The sequence below is a fragment of the Seriola aureovittata genome, chromosome 9, assembly GCF_021018895.1.
Source record: "Seriola aureovittata isolate HTS-2021-v1 ecotype China chromosome 9, ASM2101889v1, whole genome shotgun sequence".
NCBI lineage: Eukaryota > Metazoa > Chordata > Actinopteri > Carangiformes > Carangidae > Seriola > Seriola aureovittata.
Genome location: NC_079372.1, coordinates 23,687,660 through 23,707,152, shown reverse-complemented (window position 1 = coordinate 23,707,152; position 19,493 = coordinate 23,687,660). Strand labels below are relative to the sequence as shown.

Sequence of the window (19,493 nt, the reverse complement as noted above, 5' to 3'; positions counted from 1 at the left end):
GTAACCATAACCTAACCGTAACCTAACCCAGGACCAAACCTGAACCACAGGGAGCAGCTGAGGACACATCCATTCTGCTGTGACTCAGCTTAGAAACAGCCTGTGGAGACTCTGGTACTAAACCCTGTAACTCTGGAGGACGAGGATCAGACTTTGGTGGTTCGGTTGTGTGGTGTGAGTGTGTGATCAGTCACAGCGTCGGACGTCAGGTTTGAACTGCACTGAGCTGCGTTCAAGAGACTTCTGCCACTGTAAGAGCTACAGATAAGAGCTGCGTTCACCAGCATCACCTCTGATCCTCATCTGTGCTGTCGGGTTGTTCAACAGTGTGTGTGTGTGTGTGTGTGTGTGTGTGTGTGTGTGTGTGTGTGTGCGCGTGTGCGCGTGTGTGTTCGCGCGCGCTGTGTTCAGTAGCCTAAGTTATGATGCTGCTCTCTTGGGCTCAGCTGGCTGCTTTTAATGGAAATTCAGGGCATTAGACACACACACATCTCTCTCCTTGGTTGTCCACATATTTCAGCTGTGTGGTCATCACTCTGACACACACATACAGAGAGAGAGAGAGAGTTATGAATAATGTGGTCGTTCTTGCGGCTCTGCAGAAAAGATCATTTTAATATCAACGCTTTATTAATTGCAGCTGTGTGTGTGTGTGTGTGTGTGTGTGTGTGTGTGTGTGTGTGTGTGTGTGTGTGTGTGTGTGTGTGTTTGAGAGGTAAAATGCAGTAAAACTCTGGTCAGATGGTGAAGTAGTTTTTGCTGAGGAGGGAATATTGAACTGAAATTGCAGTGACTTAATGAAATTTTTTAATTTTGTGTGTGTGTGTGTGTGTGTGTGTGTGTGTGTGTGTGTATACAGCAGTGTCAGTCCTGTAGTGTGGTACAGTATTTTTTTTCTACAGTAGCTATTTTTGCTGAAGTAAGGTTATACAGCTGCCACTTCTTAATTAATCTATCTGTGTGTGTGTGTGTGTGTGTGTGTGTGTGTGTGTGTGTGTGTGTGTGTGTGTGTGTGTATGTGTGTATGTGTGTTAATGAAATGAGCAGGAGACCAGAGTCGGTGAGACTCATTGATTTTCAATCTTTCAGAAAACACAACTCCTCTCTACTTTCACTGATTCAATGTGCACGCACACACATGGATGTGTGTGTGTGTGTGTGTGTGTGTGTCAGATTATCTGGTGCCATTCGAGTTGAGCTGACATATTCAGGACACAGCCTCTCTGCCTTTTCGTCAGTAGTGGGGAGGATGAGTTGTGTTGTTCATTTTGCAAAGACTACACACACACACACACACTAACACACTCACACAGTTATATTTTTTGTTCCATTAACACCCCACTGTTTATCTAAGATGAGACACACAGAGACCTGCTGGTAGATCAGGTTCCTATCAGCTCTAAATCCATTATGTTGTTTCTCTGACTGCTTTTTGTTGGTTACCATGGAGACCTGCAGCCGCCATGACAACACTGCTATTCCCTGTGTGTGTGAGGTTTTTCCATCCCTTCTGTCCTCAGAGCAGAGTCTGTGGTAATAGCACTGTTACATCTGTTTGCTGCACGAGGATTTGGTTTTTCCATTGTTTTTGCTTAAAGGTCCCATTTAGTATCAAGGTAGATGTCATGTGTTCTTTAATTATAAAGCAAGTCTAGGTTCTATATTAATACTGTGAAAGTACCAAAGTGCTTAATCCTTAAAACAAGCCGTCAGGACTTCTGTAACTTTGTGATGTCACAACAAAGCAGTCACTGCCCCCAGCCACACCCTAAGCCCGCCCACCTGCCCCCACCATCCAAACTTGCAGGATTTGGTGTTTACCTGAAATCTCAGAAAACAGCCAGCCAATCAGAAGAGAGGCTCAGAGCCTCTCAGAAATTATTTTTACATACAATTAAACTGCAACTAATAATTTCTGTCGGAAACAAAATTGCAGCCAGATTCTGCAGTATGAACTCTATTAGCATGTAGCCTGTTAGCTTCACTACCTTAGATCACCATTGTAACAGTGGCTCCTCTTCCTGGGGTCCGCATACATTTCTAGATAATACTTCAGTGACAGCAGGTACATCACATTCATATCATTCATACTCACAATAAATACACAACACAACCCTCACAATGCACAACAGCCAACACCAGCTCAAAACTTCTAACACATACACATTTCTTTAATAACTGAGAAAAGAAAACGCTTCACAATTCAATCTGCTGAGTCACAAATAAAATAAAATAAAATCAAAGTGGGATGGATTAGCTCCCTGTCTTCAGAAAAAACATAAACATAAAATTCTGATGCATTGTCAACACAGTTGTACCATGTGTTGCTGCTGTTATTAAACATATTGACAGTGGATCTTGATGTTAATTTATTCTTGCAGTGTTTTTAAAATAAGTTGCCTTCATCTGCCAGTTTACTTTGTCTCCTCTGTTTCTTCCTCTTTAATTAAATTTCTTCCTTCTGCCTGATGATAATTAACACAGAATTGAATTTTCTGTTTCCCAATTAAAAAGTGTCAGACTCTTTAACATACTCCGTCTCTGTGTCTCTGTAGTACTGGTATGAGGGCGACGAGACCGGAGACCTCCCCGTGGATTTCTCCATTGTCTGGGATGGAGATTTCTTCATCGACAAGCCTGCGTCTATGAAAGGTAAAAATTTGCTCTTCCTCCTCCTCAACATCATCATCATCCTCATCAGCCAACACAAACTTCACGTCTCTGAAAACGTTCAAACCTCCTGAGTCTGTGAGGAAGACGAGGGTTCAGGCTCATTCAGCTGCACAGGAAAATAATCATCATCACTGATTTAATGAGGATGTCAACAGAAACATAAACTGACTCTTAATGCATGAAGCACGTTTTCTTTGATTTAATCATGATGTGAATATGTTTGGGATTGTTATTTAATTTAAGATTAAACAGATGAAATTATGGAAATAATTGTTAAAAAAAACACACCTTTGGATACTTTACTTTGAAAATGTGAATATTTTTGTGTATTTAGTGATAATATTTTTGTTTATATCACTTATGAAACTACCCATATGCAAATGTCTATACATATTAGTTTTCAATAAATGAAATAAAGTATATGTACACATAAAATAAAAACATATATGTAAAAATTATAATAAAAAACCTATTAGAAATTTGAACAACTTGATATATTGACATGTATGTCTAGTGGGTTCCAAGAGTCTAAGACCACTTTCCAATAATGTGAAGATAGACATGTTTAGAATTAATAAGAAAAACATATGTAAACGTATAGAATTTTTATACATATATTGTTGCATATAGAAATGAAATACTTTATATATTGTTAACATATATGGGCACAACATGTTATACCATATAGAAATTTATCATAGTTATTTATGATATGTGTACATATACAAATTTTACTATGAGTATTTCATATATGTTATAAACTTATACTCTTACTCTTCATATATCCATGTATATGTATATACGTATGTGATAATAATATATCCCATAACAGGTGACATGTATGGCAACATCACTCTTACATATATGTCATACATTGCCTTTTTGTATGGGTACAAGGGCAGCTTCCAGCAGAATCTATAATCAATAGATCAATAAAGCTGATTGTGTGTCATTGTGTTTGTCAGCGTTGCTGTATAAGTGCGAGGCTCAGCGCTCCAGCTGCGGTCAGTGTCTCAAAGCTCCCGCCACCTTCGAGTGTGGGTGGTGCACAGAAACCAGGAAGTGTCTCCTGCATCAGCACTGCCCCTCCCCTGAGCAGAACTGGATGCACCACGGTCGACACAATCTGCGCTGCAGCCACCCGCGCATCTCCAAGGTAGGGAGTCACACCTGGGACCTGCAGGGGTCAAAGTAGAGAGTGGGTGAAGGTTTCTGTGTGTCTGATCCTACTTCTCTCTGCAGGAAGATAAAACCAGTCTGCCCTGTCCTGTGTGTTATCAAAGATCAATAACTGACAGCTGATTTGCCCCTACCACACAGATTGACCCTCTGACAGGGCCTCGGGAGGGGGGTACGCGGGTCACGATCGAGGGGGAGAACCTGGGTCTGCAGGTGAAAGAGATCGCTCATGTCCAGGTGGCTGGGGTCCGCTGTAACCCCGTCCCCTTGCAGTACATCAGCGCTGAGAGGTCAGTGTGTGTCAGCATGTGTGTGTGTACATGTTAATGAGTGTGTCAGAGGTTTCTGACTCCTCCTGTGTGTGTGCAGGATCGTGTGCGACATGGCCGAGGCTCTGCTCCCTCACTCTCCAGGCGGTCCTGTAGAGCTCTGCATCGGCGTCTGCAGCGCAGAGTATCGGACCCTCTCCACCCAGACCTACTCCTTCGTGGTGAGTGTCAGAGAAACAGAATCAGCTGCTTTGTTTAGTTGGACTCAGTAACCAGGTTACTGTCAGCGTTCCTGTGAACTGATTCCTTAAATATCATGTCTCTGTAATCGGGGGGGTGAGACCTGATCTCCCAGCGGCTGTAACGTCGTGTCCCTGTATCCACCCAGCTGCGTTTGTAATTGTTTTTTTTTTACATGTGAGCAGGACAAAGACAGAGAGAGTATCAGTGTGACAGCAGAGTGGAGAGATGAGAGGACAGATTATTACAGACTGATTAGACTCTGGGTCGTAGGAGGAAGTAAACAAAATGTTATTACTGCAGCCGCTTCATTTTGATGTCTACTGTCTGTGTTGCACAGGATTTCACTTCTTTACCTCTTTTACTTCCTGTAGAATCTGTCAGTGTAGAAATCATGATGAAATTTACATTAGAATATAAAAAACTTTTGATCCAAACACAAGCTGGTTTTAATGATGATGATGCTAGTCCACAGTTAGATTACACACCTCACTTTCACATTCAAACCATAGACTGTAAATAAAGATGGAGGTTGCCTCTGTAATGTCACCGACAGATTTCTGAAGAGCAGTTTTGAAAATCAGAGTGAAGCTGCTCACCGTTGCCATCTTGGCAGTGCCTGACTCCGCCCCTAACTCCCAGGTCATCCAAAAATAGGCGAAGAGGTGGGGTGTGTGTGGAACTGAGACTTTGGTGCATTTCGGTTTGTGGCAAGCATATGCTCACCCACCTGTCACTCAAAGCCTTAATAAAATGTAAACAGGTCATGAAAAAAGTAATGAAAGAGGAAATTAGCTGTAGTGACCAAAACTGCTTTTTTTTTACCAGGCTGTAGACGGGGATTGACTCACATTTCGAGCCAGTCTAGTGGCCATTAGAGGAACTGCAGTTTTTTCCTTCAAATTTCCTTTTTGCCTCCACTGTCACTATAAATGTGTGAAGTCAGTCAGAGACATGACAGATTTCCTTTTGTTCTTCCTCCTCCTTTTCCTTCTCTTCCTCCTCCAGAGCCCCAGTTTCAGTCGTGTCCGTCCAGAGAAGGGTCCCGTCTCCGGGGGAACCAGACTGACAGTGACTGGTCGACATCTGGACGCCGGCAGCACCGTCACCGTTTATATTGACAAGGAGGAGTGCCTGTTCGTCAAGTCAGTTTGGATCCACTCACTCTGATCAATCAATTTAATGTAATGTAATGTTAAAGAATGAAGATGTGTAATGTATCCTTCCCCACCTCCTTCCTTCTCCCAGACGTACCAATCGGGAAATAATCTGCATAACTCCCGCCTCCCTCTCGGGCTCTGGCCCCGCCCCCATCCGTCTGATGATTGACAAGGCCGAGGTGACGAGCTCAGAGACCAAATACATCTACACCGAGGACCCGACTATCACCAGCATCGAGCCAAACTGGACCATCCTCAAGTAAATACTCTCACATCCAGACCCTCCCCAGGTCTAATTAATCACAGTATTGATCTGTAACCTGTGTGTGTGTGTGTGTGTGTGTGTGTGTGTGTGTGTGTGTGTGTGTGTGTGTGTGTGTGTGTGTGTGTACAGTGGCAGTACAGTGATAACAGTGACAGGAACTAACCTGCTGACCATCCAGGAGCCAAAAGTCAGAGCCAAGTACGGAGGAGTGGAAACTAATAATGTAAGAACCTGAACACCTGAACCTGATCACACCTGAACCCCAAAACAGCTGCTTTAGATATTTTCTGCGTTGCATGAACTAAATATGTTTTATGACAAGTTTAAGAAGCGTTGTCTCTTCCCTCCAGTTCTGCACCGTGGTCAACGACAGCACCATGACGTGTCTGGCTCCTGGTCTGGTTTACAGTAAACCCAACCCACCAGAGGGGGCACTGCGGCCCGATGAGTTCGGCTTCATCTTTGACCAGGTAACACACACACACACACACACACACACACACACACACACACACACACACACACAGTTTAACTATCAGCAGCTACAGTTTGGAGGATTTACATGAAGTCACATGACCGACAGCTTACTGTGACACAGGTTATGTGAATATTCTGGTCCCATCCAGGTGTCCTCTCTGCTGGTCCTGAACTCAACCCCCTTCACACACTACCCCAACCCAACCTTTGACCCCCTGGGGAACTCTGGGATCCTGGAGGTCAAACCGGGGTCGCCCATCATCCTGAAGGTGAGAGAAAAGGAAGTTCTAAAGGAAGTTTAGAAGAAGAAGAAGAAGAAGAGACTCAGTCTGACTGAGACACAGCATTTATACATTGTGTGTGTGTGTGTGTGTGTGTGTGTGTGTGTGTGTGTGTGTGTGTGTGTGTGTGTGTCTCTGTGTGTGTTCAGGGTAAGAATCTGATCCCTCCTGCCCCCGGTAACAACCGTCTGAACTACACGGTGCTGATTGGAGAGTCTCCCTGCCTGTTGACCGTGTCAGAGAACCAGCTGCTCTGCGATTCGCCAGATCTCACCGGAGAACAGCGAGTCATGGTGAGTGACAGGAGCCTTAGCCCGCCTCTTCTTTTTTACCTGAACGTGATTGGTTCACACAAAGCAACATGCAACACTGAAAGAAACACACTCAGAAGAGGAGGGATTTTCTTCATCAATGATTAATCTGTCGATCATTTTACAGCTGATTAATTAATGTTTGGATGAGAAAAGGGGGAGGAGGACAAAAAGGAGAGCAGGAGAAAAAAGAGGAAGAAGAAAGGGAGGAGAGGAAGGAGAGTAAAAGAAGAGGAAGAAAGAAGGAAATTAAGGAGAAAAGAACAGGAAAGGAGAACAGAGGAGAAAGGACTAGACAGGAAGAGGAGCGCAAGAAATGAAAGGAGGAAGAAAAAGGAGAAAAAAGAGGAGAAATGAGTGAAAAAGTAAGAAAGAAAAAAAGAATAAAAGGACAAAAGGACAAAGTGGAGAGAAGGAGGAGGACAAAGGAAAGGAGAGGAGGAAAGAGAAGCAAAAAAAGCAAGGAGGTGAAAGGAGTTCCGACAGGAGAGGAATAAAATGAAGGAAAGAAGAAGAAATGAGAAAGGAGGAGAGGAAAGGAAGAGGAGGAAGAAGGTGAGAGACAGAATTGGGGGGGCAAGAGGCTAATAGGACGAGGAAGGAATGAGGAGGAGTAGAAGAAAAGAGAGCGAGGGCAAGAAGAGAGGAGAGGAGGAAATGAAGGAAAAAACTGAGAGAAGGAGGAGGAGAGGAAAGAAAAATGAGGAGGGGAAAAAGAGGGAGGAGGAGGAGGAGGTCTTTATAAAGGTGAAAGTCATTAAGTGCAGCCGCAGGGAGTCATGGGTAATTGGTCTGATATCACACATCAGAGAGAGACACACACACACACACACACACACACACACACACACACACACACATTGGTGTTCAAAGTAAAGTCGGTATCAATGAACAGATTTTCCTACAAGACAAACTATTGATACATTATTAACACTAATGATTATTAATCGATACAGAATGATGTAAGAGCTTCCTCTGTTTCATCAACTTGTCTTTTATTCATATGAACTGTTTTATAATCGATACTCAGAACCTGCAGACAGGAAACGCTTTAATAAAACATTCATACAACAAAGTCAATTAATAATATAATATGAATGTAGGTGTGTGTGTCTCTGTTAGTGTGTAGATTCATGTGTGTGTGTGTATCCTCATTGTGTGTATGTGTCTAGATTTGGAAATTTCTTGAAAATATTTTCAAAATAAAACTAATTTTGAGGGAAAATATCAGTACTATTATGTGGAAAATACACATTTTCTATATGGCCAAAAGTATATCGACACGTCTCTTTAAATACTTTGGTGTATCAATGTTATATATATTATTTTAGACCAATATTTCTGGTGTTTTTGACTCGTGGACCCTGTAAAATGTTGAAATGTCCACTCGTTATTCCTCACAAGTGATAAGTGCTTTTTTATTCTGATAATTTATTCTTAGTCCAGTCCTTGCTCCTCCGTGACCACTTATTTGACCCCCACTTTCATCGAGGCTGCTCCAGTCTCTTAAATGTGTCTCAGAGGATTTTGTCAACCTTACGATTTTGAGTGGGTTGCACTGAGTTTTTCTTCAATCTGAGCCTCGTTGGACCCTGTTTATGTTTCAAGATTCACTTTGATGTGGAAGAAAAATTTCAGTTGTTGTTCAAATGGATAAAACACTGTCTTTGTCAGCATTATCTTATGCAACACTGATTAAAAAAACTTGAGTTACAGTATTATATTATAGAATAAGCTGATGCTAATGAACAATTAGTATTATTTCTCAGCTCAGTGTTTCTCAGATCTGATTATATGCCCTTTTCTTACTTCTTTCAGGGTGATGACAGTTAAGAATGTTCAGTGTGCTGTTGCTACTGTAAAAAAAAAAAAAAAAAGTAAAAAAAAAAAAGTGTGACACTGTTGTCTCTCTCCTCTAGATCCTGGTTGGTGGTCTGGAGTACTCCCCGGGTATGCTCCATATCTACTCTGACAGCGCCCTGACGCTTCCTGCCATCATCGGTATCGGAGCAGGTGGAGGTGTCCTGCTCATAGCGATCATCGCGGTGCTGATCGCCTACAAGAGGAAGACTCGTGATGCAGACCGGACTCTGAAACGGCTCCAGTTGCAGATGGACAACTTGGAAAGCCGGGTGGCACTAGAGTGCAAGGAGGGTATGTTCTGTAGTAGGAGGATGTTGTGGTTGTACAGTATGCATCTTGGAGCGCTACAGCATCAGACCAACTAGGAAGCAGTAGTGAGCTGCAACTGAAAATAAGCAGAAAAACATCTAAAGGTTTTGGTTCAGTTTTGATCCTCTGGTTTGTTCAGTTTGCCTGATTTTTAAGTGCCAATATCTAAGCCAAGCTAAGCTAAACTCAGTTTAGCATCCATGAATATGGCTGTGTAAGTAGGAAAATTATTAATATTCAAAAAACATAAACGTTTGAAAACGCTCTACAGTTCTAGGCACTACAGGTTAAAATACAATTGAAATGTCACTGATAAAGCAAAGATAAGAGATAGAGGTAGCAGACCAGCTCTTAATTAATCTCATCACCTGGCTTCAAACATGTTCAAACTGTCATCTCCACATTGGTGGACATTAAAAAAAAAAAGGATTTCTGAGTTGTTTTGCTTTTTTCCATGAGGTGTTCCTGTTGGATGGCCGAGTTGTTCAAATGTTGGGTTTTTGTGGAGATAAATCAGTGAATCATCAGCGTAACAAGATAAATACAAGACATGGTGCTAATAGATGATTTGGCAGAAACAACATGGGCCTAAAACTGAACCTTGAGGAACTCCTGAAACAATTTGTTGGTTTAAAAGTAACTTGACAAAAGAAATTGTAATTTTTCATTTTCATTTAAATTGTTTAAGTAATTTAATTAGAAGAAACTCTGAATCTTTTGCTTGGTATAGTTTAAATATTTGTACAACCAAATCAAAGAAGTGCTGATATTCAGTACATCATTACTCCCTCTTGTGTGGTATTGCTTAAGTATATTCACCTCACAAAAAAGTACTGCTGGTGTTTAACACAACAAACTCCTCCTAACTGTGTTTTTGATTCCCCCTCCCTGCAGCCTTTGCAGAGCTGCAGACAGACATCCAGGAACTGACCAACGACATGGATGGAGTGAAGATCCCCTTCCTAGAGTATCGGACTTACACCATGAGAGTCATGTTCCCAGGAATAGAGGAACACCCAGTCCTCAAGGAGCTTGACGTAAGTACAACACAACACAAACATCTCCTCATTACATCCATCTGCTGAACAAATACCAGGAACGTTACAGACGCTCATCAGAAATATTCAGAAATGCTTTAAAAATCAGTAACTTTCAGTGTGAAACAGAACAACTCTCCACAGTGTCTGCTGCGTCCCTGCCTCCATGCAGCTTTAATTAAGTGAACCCAGCAGGAAGCTCTGAGCCACTGAACCTCTGTTCTCAGCATCCACAGCCATGAATTAGATTTTCTCAGATCCTAATGACTAGGTGTGGAAGTAGATTAGTCCCTGGGTGGAGGGATTTCCATGAATTTGATGAGAAATGGCAGAAAAAGTTTCTTTGTGTGAAGCTCAGTTCTCAGTGGACTGATGGGAGCTCCAGAGGTTTCTCTTGTTAATCCACTGAATCTTTTTTTATTATTATTTCCAAAAAATGTTTGATCCTTGTCCTCGTTTAGGTTTATTGAAGTCTGAATGAAAGTGAGAGCTGGGCAACATGACAATATCTGCAGTGAGATGGTTTAAATGTGATTGGGACATTTATAAATATAATATTTCTAATGCAACATGAAAAAATGTTTGTTATTATTTCAGTCTCCAATGGCATTTCTTTGGCAGAGTGATCGATTATCTCCTCTAACATTTGAATTTAGCGACTTTTGGGGGTGTAGCTATGGATACAACTCCCCATTCTTTTTAGCCAATATTTGTTCACATTTGAGCAAAATGACACAATTAAATTATGCAGAATTCTTCATATATCATCAGAGATAATAATCTCCCCTGAAAGTGTAAATTAAATCTAAAAATATGTGTATCACCTCTGAGTGTTCAGATTTGATTCAGTTAAGATTTTACTGGTTTAACCTCAAACAGACATTTCTGACAGGTTATTTCATTTCTGAACAATTTTTCTGATAATTTTCCATTAGATGGAATATATCTGTAATATTGAGTAATAATGAGGATTTTATGAGCAACTGAAGTCATTATTGTAAAATGTAACTACTGAACGTTGAAATTAAACTAAACTTCCTTCAGTTTTCTGTTTTAATTTGAGAGGCCTAAACATACTTAGTTTTTCCAGACTTTCAATCTTCATTTAGATGTTTTTAAAAGAAAATATTTAATAAAAAATATCTAGATTTTTCTAATTATTTATGTACTTTAACCCCCACATCTATTTAGCTTTTATAAGCACCATAATAACATGTAATAACTGGTTTATAACAGACTGTAATGTAGTTGTAAACAGTGTTTATTAATTTTCATTATTTGTTTTACATATTTTGTATAATTCCAGCTGTTTTACTATATTTTCTTTGTTCATTATCTGTTTCTACAGCAGCCTCCACAGGAGGAGTTAGAGCCGTTAACAAACACAAACAACAAAATTTATAACTGCATTATAACTACATCATCGTCTGTTATAACTGCTGATAAATATGAAACTGGCAGCAGTGAAGTGTCACGTTTTATTCATTTATTTAAACATTATGTTTTCAGTAGTGCTTAAATTTTATTATTAGATGTTCAGGAACATAAACTATGTGTATATACAGTATATCAAAATATAGATTTGTGGAATCTACATATATTAGAATGATTTAAGAAATATACCATGAAAAATAATTCTAAGTGGAAATTTCTCATGATTGTGTTTTCATCTGTTAGTTTCCAGTGTTAATTGAATGAATCTGAGTCAAAGGCAAACTGATGTTGCACTAACCGGCTTCGTTAAAAATATGTGAGTTTCTCAGTTAAAATTCGTCCATAGGAGAAAGTTCCTGATGCTGCTGGTTTATTATTGTTCACAGGACCAGAACCTGAATCTCCTTCAATCTGGTTCCCTTGTACACAGTCAGGTTCCATCAGGTCTTCGGTACTATAAGTAAAATATATGTGTGTGTGTGTGTGTTTCAGTCTCCAGCTAACGTGGAGAAAGCTCTGCGTCTCTTCAGTCAGCTGCTGAACAACAAGATGTTCCTTCTGACCTTCATCCACACTCTGGAGGCTCAGAGGTCGTTCTCCATGAGGGACAGAGGGAACGTTGCCTCGCTGCTGATGGCCGCTCTGCAGGTACCTGAGGCTGCTAGCCATGGCTGCAAGGCCCATTAATACTTGGATAATCATTCATCTAATTACAAACAGATGTTATTCGATGATCTGTGGCTGTTGACAGTCGGTATTAGCTGGATTAGTAGATGATGTATCTGTTAATATTATACATTTCTCTGAGGCATCGAATTGTTAATTTGTGCTAATATCTGTCAATAATGATGTTTTTATAACTGTTAAAAATTGTCAATAACTCTTTATTAGATGTTAGTAAATGTGTTATATTCATAAATCTCTTAACTTTTAATGGACATTTTGTAAGAGTTATTATACATTTATAACTAGTTAATAGAAGTTTAGTAGCCACTGATATATCAATATATGTACTTATAACCTTTTTAACAGATGTTGTTTTTCTGTTAAAACTTGTCAATAATTGGTTAGTAGATATTTTGTAGCTGTTAATAACAGAATAATAGTTTGATTTATGTTTTCTAGCTGTTGATACCTGTTGATAACTGGTTACCAGCAGATAAACAGGTCCTGACTGTGTCTCTTCAGGGTCGTATGGAATATGCTACAGTGGTGTTGAAACAGCTGCTCGCCGACCTGATCGAGAAGAACCTGGAGAACAGGAACCATCCCAAACTGCTGCTGAGGAGGTCAGTGCTCCAGCTCCAGTCTGTAAACATCAACTCAAACCAGCAGCTCAGTTAATAACAGACAAACTGCTGCAGCAACTGATGCTTTATGGCATTATAATCCAATAATATAATCTACATTTTTCTAATGTGGGCCCTTCTGCATAATGAGAACTTTATCTGTTGGTACTTTCAGTGTATCTTGTTGCCAATACATTTACTTCACTAAGATTCTGAATGCAGCACTTGAACTTGTAGTGACGGTACTTTTACTTGAGATCTCTGTACTTCTCCCTCTGCTGCTGTTGTATCAATGGAAACATATTGACCTTTGTGAATAAAATATCTTGGATTGTGGTTCAAACAGCTGAGCTGACCTTTGACCTCTGTGTGTTCAGGACGGAGTCTGTGGCTGAGAAGATGCTGACGAACTGGTTCACCTTCCTGCTGCATCGATTCCTCAAGGTGACCTATCACATCCGTCCTCATTCCTTCAACTCTTCCCTCCCCTCCTTTCCTTCTCCTCTTGCTCTTACTCACTCCTTGTTCTCTTCCCTCCTCTTTTCCTTGCTCCCTTCCCTTCTTCCTTCTTCCTGTCCCTAATGGACCTCGTTAAGCTCTGCCTCTCCAGTCTGACCGTGACCAATCAGATCAGAGCTGCAGTTGATTTATTCATAGAAATGATGGGGATTGATGAAATCCTGCTGCTGATGAGTTTTCAGGATTAAAGTGTGTTAATGAAGGTCTGTCTGTCTGTCTGTCTGTCTGTCTGTCTGTCTGTCTGTCTGTCTGTCAGGAGTGTGCCGGTGAGCCCCTCTTTATGCTCTACTGCGCCATCAAGCAGCAGATGGAGAAAGGACCCATCGACGCCATCACAGGAGAAGCTCGCTACTCTCTGAGCGAAGACAAGCTCATCAGACAGCAGATCGACTACAAGCAGCTGGTAACACACACACACACACACACACTGTGACACTAATAGTACACTGATAGTTTCAGCTCTTAATGATGGCAGAAAACAGATCTCAGATTTTAGTGTGTGGCTCCACAGTTAAAAGGTTATTTCTGATGGCGAAGCACAATCAAGATCCAGGGGCCCTTCAGGGGCCCCCAGACAGACAACGTGTAGGAACACGATGATATTAAATCATGATATTATTAAGTCATTATATCATAATATATTTTCTGCCTTACATAAGATGCTACAGCAGAGTAAAAAACAGAAAGTAGGATGTGCTCTGTGTGTGTGTGCGTGTGTGCGTGCGCGTGGTGGTTAAAAATATCCAATTTAACAGCCGGTTGATAACGATATCTTCCTCTCTGTGGCGACAATGTGGCAAAAACACACACACACAAACACACATATAATAAAGTTTGGCTCAAACAGATGACTCTATCCTCCCACTCTCTCCCCCTCCCTCTCTCTCAGACTCTGATGTGTATTCCTCCGGAGGGCGAGGCGGGAACAGAGGTGCCGGTGAAGGTGTTGAACTGTGACACGGTGACTCAGGTCAAAGACAAATTGCTGGACGCCGTCTACAAAGGAATCCCGTTCTCACAGAGACCGCAGGCCGACGACATGGACCTCGGTAACTGGTCACATCACAGACACATCACTTAATCTTAAACACTATTATGTAATATATAATTATATTACTGATGCTAATCATTGGCATATCCCACACTCTGATAATCAAAAAGAAATTCCACTTGTCATTCACTAAATGGAAGATGATTCATAAAAACTAACAGTGACATTATGTAAATAACTTTAAAGGGGATTTAAAGGGTTAAAATCCTGAAAATGAAAATCGTTCTGATCAGGACTGATGTTGGTTAAAAAAAATTAACTCTGTGAAAGTGGAAAATAATTTTTGTCCTCTAAGGACCTCAGAGTCATTTTGCATTAACTGCAACTTGAATTTAGATTAATGTAAATTTAATTTAACCTCAACAATAAGAAAGGAGAAGAAGCGTAGTTTACCTGGACAAACCATTTCACAGCTCATTCATGCTTCTTTCTGGCAGGTTATTGTAAACTGCCTGGTGCTCTGACCGAGTTTATACATGGACCTTAAAATATTTATTTTTTAATAAGTTAATCCATCCATTTATTCATCCGTCCATTTCTGGATGCTTATCGAGGTCATGTTTAATGATTACTTAGATTACAAGGGATTATGGGTATATACAGTTTGGACATAATAACAAAATGTGATACAAATATATATGTAAACAAATTAGTGAACTTGGTAAATAATTTTAGTCCCAACCAACACAAATGGTTTTTACTGGGATCTTTCTGTGATCATCACACTGGTGCATTTCACTCTATGTGAGAGGATAAGTGTTATAATGAAGTGATAGTGTCTTAACCTGGTCAGTACTGCAGAAACCCTCTATAGACTGTTGAATCTCAGCAGACCTGTGCTTCCATGATCATTAACTGTAAAATATCCACTCATCAGCAAATGAATCTGTTCAGTCCACACTGACCTTTGACCTCCAGTGTGGTGTCTTTGTTCTCAGCAACTGTCTCATGTCAGAAAAATCTGAAACACTGTCAAACACCCAGAGTTTCTCTTCTGTGATGGTGTAAAACTGAGGAGTGACAACAAATCACTGTGTGTTTGCGTATTTATGTGTAACTGTGTGTGTGTGTGTGTGTGTGTGTGTGTGTGTGTGTGTGTGTGTGTGTGTGTGTGTGTGTGTGTGTGTGTGTTGTCAGAGTGGCGTCAGGGTCGACTGACCAGGATCATCCTGCAGGACGAAGATGTGACAACAAAGATAGAGAGTGACTGGAAGAGACTGAACACACTGGCACACTACCAGGTACACACACACACACACACACACACACACACACACACACACACACACACACACACACACCCTGTATTTGTTACTTTCACCATGGCAAGTCTGATTTTGGTTTCGCTGTGAGCTAAGAAAGAGAATAAAGTGAACACGTCCACAAAAAGGTTGAAAGTTTAGAAAATATAAATGATGGTTTTAGGATTTTGAACATTAGAGAATAAATGTCTGAAATAATCGCTTCACATTTATAAATAAATGTTTTTAATTTTTCCTGTTATTTAACTTCATGGGATAAAAAAATAACAGAACATGAATGTTTGAAGAAAGACTCATTTCAATGTGTTTGCTGCAGAGACTGGATTCAATTCTTTTATCAGAGGCGTCCAGATGTTCACACACACAGCTGTATACACCACTTGACTTTGCTACTTCCTGAACCTCCTGAACTGAAAAGAGCAGAATCTGAATCTTTCACTCCAGGACTCATTGGTCCAGTTTTTATCATACATAAACATCAGGACAGTTTTTGTTTCTGAAATACTATTGATTTTTATTTTGTGTAAAAGTTTAAATCTTAGAAGGGAAAATCAACTTTATCCCAAATTACATCAAAAGTCAACCAAGTGCTGTGTCAGTGTGTCTTAACTCCTGTGAGTCAGTGTGTTTTACTGCAGCTCCAGACACAGACTGAAGAGCGTGGTCGCTCTCTGAATGCAGACCAGAGGAGGACTGCCCAGCCTCAGTCCCAAAGTTCTGCTCTTTTATCAGTTCCCACAGTGACACAGTGGAGTGCATCCAGATCGTGGCCAGGATAAGAATCGACCGAGTTTGCTGACTGAATGGATAATTAGTCAGCTGATTGATGGAGCGATTGGCTGATTGATTGATGTGTTTCTCTGTGTTGCTAGGTAACAGATGGCTCTCTGGTGGCGCTGGTCCAGAAGCAGGTTTCTGCCTACAACATCGCCAACTCCTTCACCTTCACCAGATCACTGAGCAGATACGGTACAACGCACACACATTCACTCACTCAACCACACACACACACACACACACACACACACACACACACATTACCTTATCACTAACCAGAGCAGGTAACTCATTTTTCTCTTGTGTCTTCAGAGTCGTTACTCCGAACATCCAGCAGTCCTGACAGTCTGAGATCCAGAGCTCCGATGATCACCCCGGACCAGGAGACAGGTACTGCAGCAGCAGCAGCAGCAGTAGCAGTAGTTGTAGTAGAGGTGTAGTGGTGTGTACACACAGACATTCAGTTTATATCTACCTCTGTGGACAGAGGGATTTTGTGTACACTGAACCCACCAAAAATGAACCACATATCTATGTCTATGTCTATGAAACTGTGGCCCTTCGTAGCCTCCGTAGCCAAAATGAGACAGTCTGGTCTATGGAGGATTTTTGCTGTGCATCACTAGCTGTGCCCACTCTTTCCATTGAATTGGGTCACAGCTATACAGTCCTTTGTAAAAGTGTTGGGCTTTAAAAGTAAAGCGAGGATATTTTAAAAATAAAACCCTGAATAGTTTTTATTTCTCAGTGAACTTCATCCAAAGAGCAGTAAAGAGTAAAAACCTGAATCAGATGAGTATTTGCTGTGACCCCCCCCCCCCCCCCCCCCTTGTGCCTGCACCAGTTCTCCTCTGTACCCGGGCTCACTGTTGGTGGGATTGTGCAGAAGCGGTGGACATTAACTACTTTTACTCGAGTAGTGCCACTTTCTACTTCTGTTCCATTTCATTTATCTCACAGCTTTTGTTACTAAGTTACTGAACATATGATTATTAAAACATATGAAGAGCTTATAAAATATGATGCTTTGTTATGAACTAAATGACCCAACAGTAAATACAACTGGAGCTGAAACCATGGATCGATTGGTTCACTGACAGTAAAACTAACTAGCAACTACTGTGATCATTTTTTTTTTATTTTTGTCATTTTAATGTAAAACATGAAAAACATTTCATCAAATGATTAGGAAAATATCAGCAGATTAATCCGAAATGAAAATTTTCATTAGCTGCAGCCTTTCATAAAAGAGTTAAAACTAACTCCACCTCAACCAACTCCAGCAGTAAAACGCTGCTCACATATTAATGCATCATGCATCCTTTTACTTTTTATACTTTAAGTTCATTATGTTGATTATATTTACACACTTTCACTTAAGTAACATTTTCAAAGCAGGACTTTAACTTTTTTTTTTTTTTTTAATGGCGTATTAATTCTATTACATTGGTAAAGGGTCTGGATACTTCCTCCACCTCTGTTCCTAGTCTGTGCTGGACTGTGTGGACTCAAGTGTTCATGTATGTGTGTTTTTGTGTTTTCAGGAACTAAACTGTGGCACCTGGTGAAGAATCATGAGCACAGCGACCAGAGAGAAGGAGACAGAGGCAGCAAGATGGTTTCTGAAATCTACCTGACCAGACTGCTGGCGACCAAGGTAACACACACAGACACACAAACTAACGCTGCAAAAATCTTTCACAAGCACAAATTTGACATTTATTTTGTAATTAGTGTATTTATTAAAATTTCCATTTAAATATTTAACACCATGTCTTGCTTCTCTCACCACCAGGGGACACTGCAGAAGTTTGTGGACGACCTGTTCGAGACGGTGTTTAGCACCGCCCACCGCGGCTCTGCGCTCCCATTGGCTATCAAGTACATGTTCGACTTCTTAGACGAGCAGGCCGACAAACGACAGATCAGCGACCCGGACGTCCGACACACCTGGAAGAGCAACTGGTGAGAGAAAAACCAAACGACAGCAATGACTTTAGTCAAAAGAGTGGCTCAGAGAGACGCTTTAATGTAATCTAATCTGATGTTTACTGTGTGTGTGTGTGTGTGTGTGTGTGTGTGTGTGTGTGTGTGTGCAGCCTTCCTCTTAGGTTCTGGGTCAACGTCATTAAAAATCCTCAGTTTGTGTTCGACATCCATAAGAGCAGCATCACTGACGCCTGTCTGTCGGTCGTCGCTCAGACCTTCATGGACTCTTGCTCGACGTCCGAACACCGACTCGGCAAAGACTCGCCATCCAACAAGCTGCTCTACGCTAAAGACATCCCAAACTACAAGAGCTGGGTGGAAAGGTAGCTAACATGCTAACCAGCTAATCCAACGCTAAATTGAGGAATCTGTCTGTATTAAGATTTTCTTGACAACCACTCGTCCAGATAAATGATCTAAAATCTGTTAAGATAAAAGTAAATCAAGTTATCAGAGAGGCTCTTTGGTGTTACAAATAACCCCCTAACAAAATCAGAGGAGGCAAGACAATTACTTTATTCAATGTTTGTATACCGCTATGTAATATGACATTTATCTTATTAATTAGTGTTGACGACTTATAAGGCAATTGCCTGTTAAAAAAATTACACAATTAGTATCAGAGACTTAGGTAATTATCTGGATAAATTAACCGTAAAACAACACATTAACTTGTTGATACAGTTATTAAAGTGTGAAGTTATACACAACTGTGTCTGTGTGTGTGTGTGTGTGTGTGTGTGTGTGTGTGTGTGTGTGTGTGTGTGTGTGTGTGTGTGTGTGTGTGTGTGTGTGTGTGTCTCCCGCAGGTATTACAGGGATATTGCGAAGATGCCCAGCATCAGCGATCAGGACATGGACGCTTATCTGGTCGAGCAGTCCCGTCTCCATGGCAATGAGTTCAACACACTGAGTGCGCTCAGTGAGCTCTACTTCTACATCAACAAGTACAAGGAAGAGGTGAGCAGGGCTGGGTGTCATCTTTGATTTTAGACAGTCGCTGTGTCTCAGGTATCCAGGTGTGTTTCACCTGTCGCACATAACTAAATGACCACAGCAAAATGCCTGCAGTCAGCACAGAGGGAAACCACAACATAGACGTTATTCA

General features: G+C 40.9%; 1 protein-coding gene across 1 annotated transcript in view; it reads left to right on the top strand.

Annotated features, from left to right (window-relative positions):
* Positions 1–19,493, top strand: part of plxna3 (plexin A3) — a 120,679-nt gene that overhangs the window by 91,613 nt on the left and 9,573 nt on the right. Inside the window, exons 14-37 of the mRNA XM_056384183.1 lie at positions 2,556–2,652; positions 3,639–3,829; positions 3,994–4,142; positions 4,222–4,342; positions 5,370–5,506; positions 5,610–5,780; positions 5,916–6,009; positions 6,137–6,256; positions 6,413–6,532; positions 6,694–6,837; positions 8,775–9,009; positions 9,922–10,064; positions 11,991–12,146; positions 12,687–12,787; positions 13,165–13,231; positions 13,563–13,709; positions 14,196–14,355; positions 15,495–15,598; positions 16,492–16,588; positions 16,709–16,786; positions 17,941–18,053; positions 18,192–18,361; positions 18,496–18,708; positions 19,195–19,345. Of these exons, the coding sequence (XP_056240158.1) occupies positions 2,556–2,652; positions 3,639–3,829; positions 3,994–4,142; positions 4,222–4,342; positions 5,370–5,506; positions 5,610–5,780; positions 5,916–6,009; positions 6,137–6,256; positions 6,413–6,532; positions 6,694–6,837; positions 8,775–9,009; positions 9,922–10,064; positions 11,991–12,146; positions 12,687–12,787; positions 13,165–13,231; positions 13,563–13,709; positions 14,196–14,355; positions 15,495–15,598; positions 16,492–16,588; positions 16,709–16,786; positions 17,941–18,053; positions 18,192–18,361; positions 18,496–18,708; positions 19,195–19,345 (3,279 nt within the window). The remainder of the gene's footprint in view (positions 1–2,555; positions 2,653–3,638; positions 3,830–3,993; positions 4,143–4,221; positions 4,343–5,369; positions 5,507–5,609; positions 5,781–5,915; positions 6,010–6,136; positions 6,257–6,412; positions 6,533–6,693; positions 6,838–8,774; positions 9,010–9,921; positions 10,065–11,990; positions 12,147–12,686; positions 12,788–13,164; positions 13,232–13,562; positions 13,710–14,195; positions 14,356–15,494; positions 15,599–16,491; positions 16,589–16,708; positions 16,787–17,940; positions 18,054–18,191; positions 18,362–18,495; positions 18,709–19,194; positions 19,346–19,493) is intronic.